The following is an 8,820-nucleotide window of genomic DNA, read 5'->3' as shown; positions in this document are numbered from 1 at the left end:
TTATGTGTTTACCACATGTGATAATGCAGCTCTTCTGTGGCACTCAAGCATTAAAGGAGCCACAGGGTTTAAAGCTTTGGCACCGTGGGTGGAATCCAACACAGGTTTTAGTTTAAACACTATTACCGAGCTCAAGTCAAACTGGAAGGCCTCAGCATCCAGGTGCCTCATCGATGTGGGCGAAGCACGTTGTTCAGTAAAGGCCTTGCAGGGGTGAATTATTCTTGCAGAAGCTGTGTTGAGTGGAGCTGGAGAGGTTTGGGCTCGAAATAAAATCCACCTACTGACTGAGACTTGCCTCCCTCTGCATTGATGTAATTCAACATTTATATAACACAAACTCCCACTTAAAAATACTTATATCAACCACACCAACGTACATATTAAAAACATGTTGTTTTAGAAAGAGTGGGAAGTGTTTTCCACCATGGGAATACTGCAAAGTCTAGCTATATATTTTCTCATTATTTACTCACTCATTCTGTTCCAAATACATGCTGTTGTTTTGTTTTCTGTGAAACAGGAAAGTATAATGATCACATTATGCATTTACATGTTTATTCAAAGTGACTTGCAGTGCATTTGTTGTCTTGGTGTCATACCCATAACCTTGCATCACTAGTGGCGTGCTGTCCAGGAACTCTGTCTGTATTTTAAAATAATATTACGTAACTCTTTTTGTGTATAAACATGCTATAATATTTTAGAAGAAAATACTGGGTGTGTGCAGACTGTCCTGGCAGTGTGCATGTTGAAAATAAACAACCCACTCTTGTTTTCTTATGTTGGTGTTGTTTGTGCTCGTCTAGGGACTTGATGGACATCGATTTGCCCAATAAGATCACTCGGAAATTTCAATTTGTTGCTTCCTGTCTCTGATTGGTCAAACTCGTCCGTGTGGGCGAAACCGCATTTTCCGGTTTTCCTTCTAAATTCTTAATGCTTTCAGTGTTGTACGGAGTGGATATTAGTATCTGTTGTTTACGACCTGGATTACAAATAAAACAATGGATGGTATCAATCTTTACAAAGTATCCGTTCATACTAAGCTAGATAGGAATTGATCATTTATCACGCGCGCAACAGAAAATCAAAGATAAGAAGGCTAACAGCGTTCTTTCATTGTAAAAAGGCAACTTGATCTGGGGTGTGCACGCGCTGGGTCGAAGGCTTTTTGTTGGACTCCCTTGGATGTTTTATTACTAACTTTCTTTAAATTTTGTGGTAAGTTTACACAATTCAGTCTTTCAAATAACTTTTTAAATGGCCGTGTCAGATTGCCATTGGTGCTTATTCAATCTTACCTATAACGTTGCTGTTATGTTTTTGTGCCATCAAACAATTGTTTAAAGCATGAAAATTACGAGTGTGATTTGTATAGCGTAACGTTACAATATTTTTCCAGATGACCGCACATTTATTTAGCTTTAATGTGGCTGTTCGCTAATCGTACAGGTGGAAAGGTTTTTTCGTCTTCTTACGTACATAAATTGACTGTAATCATGTTTGCTTTTCACTTGTGTTGCTCATACATGTGTAAGAGTGATATCGCATACTTGTGATTTTCAGTCTTATGAGTCAGTGGTGCGTAATGAAGGGCAGGACTGTCTGCACCTAATGTCTACTAAGATCTTTTCCTCCTGTTAGTGTTTCTATCTGCTTGTTTCCCCCAGTTGCACCATGCATGCGTCTTTCATTTGTGATGCAAACGCCTTTAATCTTTTTCCTAAATTGTTTAATTTCTTAATTTCTCCAGTTAAGGAAAGTTAGCAGTTAAGTTGTTAACTCTAGTTTTAGGGAAGTGTCACCTTTAATGATTGATGAATAAAGAACGAGGAAAACGCGAGATTTCGTGCGCACGTAACGTTAAATCAGTGCGAGTTATTGTTGTCATGGACACATCGTTGCCAGTCAAATGTTGTTTTTGGAAGGTTTGGAATTTTTTTAAACGTTTCGCGTTCGAATTTTAAACAGTTTGTTCCTAGAAAATGTTTTGCTGGAACATAATTTTGCCTTTAAGTTACGCCAGTGGTGCCAATTTCAGCCTCCATTAACTAACATGAAAAAAGTGTTTTTAAATAATTAGTAAACATTGAAATCAACTTGAACTAAGGCTAATAAATGTTTTTTGTTAACGCGTGTTTTTGTTAATTCAGTATCAACAAATTCGACCTACTTGTAGTGTTACTGAAACACTTGTTTAATAGTTTATATTATTAATAAAGAAATATAGTAAAATAGGCCTTTCACACATGATGTTGTACATTTTGAACTCCGAAAAGGAGATCAGTGGTTCAAGAAAAAACCTGCTTGACCACAGGACATTACCTTAATCCTATAACAGTGTTAGAGCTAAGAGTATAGTATGCTATGCAGGAGCTGCCTGTATGCTATACAACTTTCCTTACTGATGTTTATGTCCACAGAACCAACATGCCACAGACAACGCCATATTCAGGCAAATTCAGCCCTAGTTCTTACAACAGCGGTCATGATCATCGACAGCCAGTGGAGGAAAACTATGGAGGTTTACACTACCGGGATAATAAGCTTGTGTCGGGGTCTCTAGAAGCCCTGGTCCAACTGCTCGTCCCTACTGTGGACTATTGTCCTGATGTACGTATTCAACCTATAGATGCTTCTTATAATGCCACACTTCCATAAAACTGGATACTGTTTTATAAACCTGTGGTTAGTTACCATTTGACAGCAAATGTCTAATGTTGTCTGACATTGCAAACCTCGTCATTTTCCAGAGATCTTACATCTTCACCTTCCTGCTAAGTTCCCGCCTCTTCCTGCATCCGTTCGAACTTATGTCGCGTGTTTGTTACCTTTGTGTGGACCATTACAGAGTTGGTGACCCACAGACAGATAAGGTACATGTTGTAATGCTGGATCGAGCAGTATGACCAAAATGTTACATTGTGGTATATTTATATGTGCAGTCTTATTTAAAAAATGTAGCTATTTCTCTTGATATACTTCTGTTATGATTACACAGCTGTATTTTAAAACTTAAAAAGTAATGCAGTCAAGTAAAAAAACATGAATTTCTTTTTTATTAATTGATTTCTAACCCAAAACAAATGCTTGCAAAAACAGCCGCCTCACATTATATAACACATCTTGAGACTCTTAACAGTGATATACATCATAAATTAGGTTTATTAATATATTGAGCCAGATTTCAAGCCATTGTGTTTTAACTAGTATACACGTGATGCAAATCAGTTGGAATTTATATTAAAGTGATCACGCAAAAATAAACATAGTGTCATCATTTACTCACCCTCTTGTCATTTCAAACCAGTATGACTTTCTTTGCTCCGCATAACACAAAAGAAGATATTTTGAAAAATGTTGTTAACTGGCCCCCATGTACTTGCATTGGTTTTCTGTCCATACAATAGAAGTGAATGGGGTGGGGTCCAGTGCTGTTCGGTTACCAACGTTCTTCAAAATATCTTATTTTGTGTTCTGCGAAAGGAAGTCATAAAGGTTTGAAATGACAAGAGGATAAGTAAATGATGACAGAATTTTCATTTTTAGGTGAACTATCATTTTAATGTTCCAAATTGCTTGGAATGCTTGGATAACAAACAATCCACAGCTAAACCATGTTTACATAGCATTCAGGCATAGTGTCATACCGCCCAGCCTGACTTTAAAACACACGCTTATACATTTACAACTTAATATGAAATATGATTAAGGATAAATACTAAGTGTAACTGATTCATAAGGATGGGCCTTTAGTGCTGAATTATCCATGTCTACTTAACAGAAACGAATACGGGAAATAGCACCAAAAATCGTGCAGCTGCTCACGGAATGGACAGAGACCTTTCCGTACGACTTCAGGGACGAGCGAATGATGCGCAGCCTGAAAGAGATGACCCATCGTCTTGCCTTTGGAGATGAGGTCAGCAGCCTTTGAAATCAGATGGACCTGGTGATGTCATCCTTACAGTACTGATGATGCAATACAAACATCATGAGTACTGTGCATGATGCATCACATGTCTGCGTCATAGAACATAGGCATAATGAATAAGTATGACTACATGGTATACAGCCTTTGTATGAATAATTTTATAATCTGACCACGTGTTGTTACAGTATGTCAATGTATTGGAAAATAACACGACAACAGCCAAATGGGTTAGTGCGTCATAACCGATTTGCACTTACGCCCCTGTTGGCTCCAAGCCCTCAGTGATGCTTTTCCTTTTTAAACGAGCTGTAATAACAACAGGATTGCTTACAGTCAATATTTAGTTGCCAAATGTTTTGATTGGCTACATACGCAAATGGCAATGTTCTTATGATCTGTTTTTGCCTAGCTGTCACGGAGGGCCATGCAGAGACTCATTCAGCGGCTCTTGCGCAAACTGACCACCCTCGGGCAGTACGAGGAGTCGCTGGCAACAATCAGCGCAGCCGCCGCTATGGACAGACCCGTCGCCTTGAAGGCCAAGCAGCAGTTGGTGCGCAGAGATGACTGCGTTTTGAATCTCTGTGACGACCCTTTCGTCTTAGCCCAGCAACTTACACACATTGAGATGGTAAGTGATCTGTGTTCCCAATCACATTTGACATAATTGACTTTTTTGGAACTTAAAAAAATATTTATGTACCACCGTTGTTCGGAAAGCATGAAAACAGAAATGATTAAAAAGCTTCTCATTTTGTGTTCTGTGGAAATTAAAAATTATTTAAGTTTGGGGTGAGGAAATAATCAATGAATTTGAGTAAATACTGTAAATGAGTTCACTGTTCTGTGCCTTAAAGTCATTAATTTAACTATGTATATTTGAACAAATGTACTGTTTTCTAGGAGAGGCTCAGTTATATTGGCCCTGAAGAATTTGTGCGATCGTTTATTCAGAAGAGACCCTCAGACAACCATAAGGTAGGCAGGCCAAACTGCTGTGTCTAAAGTTTACGTACAAAACTGTGAAACACTGATTTGGGTTTAAAATTGTTTTTAATTATATCACACAATATATGGCAGAGATTTGTGAACAAGCATCTAAACACTCCGATTCAATGGATTAACAAAGAACATTTCTTTTATTTTAGAGCTTCTTTGGCAAAAGAAAGTCAAGTAACTTGGAGGCTTACGTTGAATGGTTCAACAGACTAAGCTACCTTGTAGCCACAGAAATTTGCATGGTAAGGAAACAACAATTTTAGGAACAAATCCTTTCAGCCCTAGCATTTATGTATGTGATTTGTATGTTATGTATATCTATTGAAAATAGCTATAATAGGCAACAAGCAGATTGCTTATTTTGCTAAGTAGTTTTACCAGTGTCCTCTAAAAAGTTTTATTTGTTTTGCTATTATTGACACTATACTGCCCTCTTCTGGTGTTTAGCCTGTGAAGAAGAAACACAGAGCCAGAGTTTTGGAGTTCTTCATCGATGTGGCACAGGAATGCTTCAACATTGGCAACTTCAACTCCCTGATGGCAATTATTAGTAAGTATATGTTAATCGGAGTTATTAGGCATCAATTCTTTAAAAGGTAATATTAATAAAAACTATTTTAAAAAGGACTTTGTCGACATATGGTTATGCCATACAATTTAGGGTTAAAAGTGCTGTGAGTTTTGGTCATTTTGTCAACTTCTGGTTCATATCTTCCTCATTCCTTTAACTGCAAACTCTGCCCCCCAAAACATGAAACCAGACCTGAAATGATTGACAGGGAGTAAGAATCTGAGATTCTGAATGGGTGATTCTCATGAAATCTTGGTGTCAAGATGTAAAACATGATTTTCTTTTAAAAATAAAACTCGCATCTACAACTTTGCTTTTTATTAAATTAAAACAATGTATGACATACTTAAAGACATTCATTTAAAAACTTTTGCAAAAAAGGCTGTAAAAAGTTAAAACTGTCAATCTCATAGCAACCGAAGCCATAATGCCTAAGCAAGTTTTATTAATCATACATAATAAGACATTCATAAATTATATTTTAATAGTAAAATTATATATGTAACATTTTACTTCAGTAATGAGAATGAAATAAGTTGTGTACACAGCGTGCGTGACAAGAGAATATTAAGCTTTAAAATATAGAATATGAAGTAATCTATTAATCTGTTAAGGCAGATGTGTTTCTTCAAATAAAACCAAACTTAATGTGTAAACAGTCCTTTAAAAATGTTACGGAGGATGAGAATATTAGTCATGGACACTTCTTTTTTCTCCACTATTTCTTAATTTCTATTAAACATGAATATTTTTTTAAAAAATTGCCATTTGAGAACATCTAAAAGAACACCCAATTATTTTTTTTCAAAATTATTTAATTTCGTTATGGCAATGAGAATTTCAGCAAAAAAAAGTAAATACATAATTAATTCCTATGTTAAAATGATGGTTTGTGCAAGGTAGAGAATCCTTATGATTTTTTTTATGAATTGTATGTTTATAATTACAATCTTTACTGTCATGATGTTTCAGTGGTTTCGTGAGAATGACCCGGCTGTTTTCCAGATACTGTTTTTCTTTTGCTTTTGTCTAGAGGTTCAGTCTATATTATTTTCAGTATACAGTATATATTTCAGGTATTTCAGTAATACCTATCCAAACCTTGTTATGTAAAGACAGCCAGAATGATAAGATCTGGACTGAATGCCAAAATCGTAAAAAAATTTCACTGATTTATTTTGTACTTTGCAGCGGGGATGAACATGAACCCTGTGTCCCGGCTAAAGAAGACCTGGAACAAAGTCAACACAGACAAATTTGACATCCTTGTGGTAAGCCATGCAAGCTCTATAGGAGAACGTGTTTACAAGACAAAACTCCATGCTTGTACATATTTAATTTTATTGTTTTGGTACCATAGCACCAAATGGACCCATCCAGCAATTTCTACAGCTACCGCACTGCACTACGTGGAGCGACTCAGAGATCAAGCACAGCACACACAAGCCAGGAAATGGTAATATAATGCCTCAGTTTTTTAAATATAACATTTTAAACAAAATGTAAACATATGTTCACCCTCTTTCTGTCTTTCCATCAGATTGTTATCCCATTCTTCAGCTTGTTCATCAAAGACATCTACTTCCTGAATGAAGGATGTGTCAATAGATTACCTAATGGCCGCATCAATTTTGAGGTATGGTTTTTTCTGTCATTTTGAGCGTGGTTATCACATTAATTATATAGCATATTTTTCAATAGTATGACAATAGTTTCACAACTTTTTCAGATTTAATGAGTAAGTTTAAATACGGTTATATGATTAATTAAAATTTTCTTTCCTACTCTAACAGAAATTTTGGGAGTTGGCCAAGCAGGTGAGTGAGTTCCTGTCGTGGAGGCAGGTGACATGTCCATTCGAGAGAGAAAGGAAGTTGCTACAGTATCTCATCAGCGTGCCAGTATTTAGTGAGGATGGTGAGTTTTCTCTCCTGTTCTTCTTGATCTTTAGTGAACTACAGACCCCGACACAAAAACAGACCCATGAATCTGCTTGAATTATATGTTCCAGAGCTCCAGCTCGCTTCATATGAAAGCGAAGGTCCAGAAAACAACTTGGAGAGGGACACTCGGCGTTCGCTCAGGTCTGAACCCTGAAGTCCTATTTTGAAACTGCTTTCATCTGGCACTGCAGAATAGAAATGTTCAATATAGTTTTTGTTTTTTATTTGTTGTAGGTCATCTCTTAGCAGAATGTAAACCGCAACTTTGGGATTGTGTTCTGACAAAGGACTGTTGGCACTAAAGACTCTGAAGGACGTAATCAAGGCATTTGTTTGTTCGCGTTTATTATTGAATTTGAGGCTGGATTCTCATTGCGACAGTAACACTATGCTAAAAAAACATATTCATCTCATGTACCTCAAGTACCGTAATGATATTATATAAAATCTCTTGGGTGAATTAAGAGCATGTCGCTGGCTGACCTGTTCTTTTACACGTTTTTGCAATTATTTTTGCTCTTGGTAAAAGGTATTAAGTTTTTGTGTACTGAACATATTTGTTACAATATGAAAATATATTTTTGTGTATGATAGTTGTATGTTGTGTCAGTGTACATGTTTCCCTATAAAGAAATCTCTGAATTAAGTTGACTTTGAGTGTTCAGTATTTTTTATTTGGAAAAAAGTGGATTATGGTTTACATGTATACGAGAGAGAAATTCTGAGCTGTATATTATTGTTATTGTACAACTCCTAATTTAAATGTGCTTATTCATTATGACAAGGAGGCAGCTTCCCCAATACAAAGGCAATGGAAAGGGTTGGATGGTTTTCACCCGGTGGGCGTGGTTTTCATGATGCGAGACTTTATAAAATGATAGACACAGCAAATCTAGGCCACGCCCATAACCGGGGAAAACAGTCCAACCCTGTTGTGGAAAAATTTCAGTCTTGTAGTTCAAAAAATCTCTGAGACAAGAAGGTCCGGATGTTGAGGAGTTAACTTTATTTGCTCGAGCCAAACAAAGTGAGATGTTCCAAGTCATCTAAAAACCAAGTGTTTTCAGTCTACAGTTATAGTAAAATGTCTGAAAGGTGGTCCTTTCTAAAACCAATCAGGTAGATTCCCGTTATCTCTTATTTTTATTAACCAATTGTTATTTTCTGCCACCAATATATCCCAGGCAACAAGGTGCGTATTATTCGTGGTAGGCTGGCTATTACCTAATTTTTAAAATATATTTTTATATATCCTCGCCCACCACAATTATGTAATGGTCATCATGACCTGTTTCCCCTTCTTCACCTCCTGTGGTAAAACTGTGGCCTTGCTCAATGTAGATTATAGTCATAGTAACGGGCGGAACATG

At 36.7% G+C, this 8,820-nt stretch overlaps 1 protein-coding gene across 1 annotated transcript; it reads left to right on the top strand.

Moving 5' to 3' along the window:
* Positions 1–925: 925 nt before the first annotated feature.
* rasgef1bb (RasGEF domain family, member 1Bb) lies at positions 926–8,116 on the top strand. The gene is made up of 14 exons (XM_057321196.1): positions 926–1,224; positions 2,427–2,616; positions 2,757–2,879; positions 3,788–3,925; positions 4,347–4,568; positions 4,841–4,915; positions 5,086–5,178; positions 5,384–5,486; positions 6,699–6,778; positions 6,868–6,963; positions 7,048–7,143; positions 7,301–7,424; positions 7,519–7,591; positions 7,685–8,116. The coding sequence occupies exons 2-14, from the start codon at positions 2,434–2,436 to the stop codon at positions 7,704–7,706; spliced, it is 1,428 nt and encodes a 475-aa protein (XP_057177179.1). The 5' UTR covers positions 926–1,224; positions 2,427–2,433; the 3' UTR covers positions 7,707–8,116.
* Positions 8,117–8,820: the final 704 nt, after the last annotated feature.

The sequence above is a fragment of the Triplophysa rosa genome, linkage group LG22 (assembly GCF_024868665.1).
Source record: "Triplophysa rosa linkage group LG22, Trosa_1v2, whole genome shotgun sequence".
NCBI classification, from domain to species: domain Eukaryota; kingdom Metazoa; phylum Chordata; class Actinopteri; order Cypriniformes; family Nemacheilidae; genus Triplophysa; species Triplophysa rosa.
This window is presented reverse-complemented; position numbering and strand designations above follow the sequence as displayed.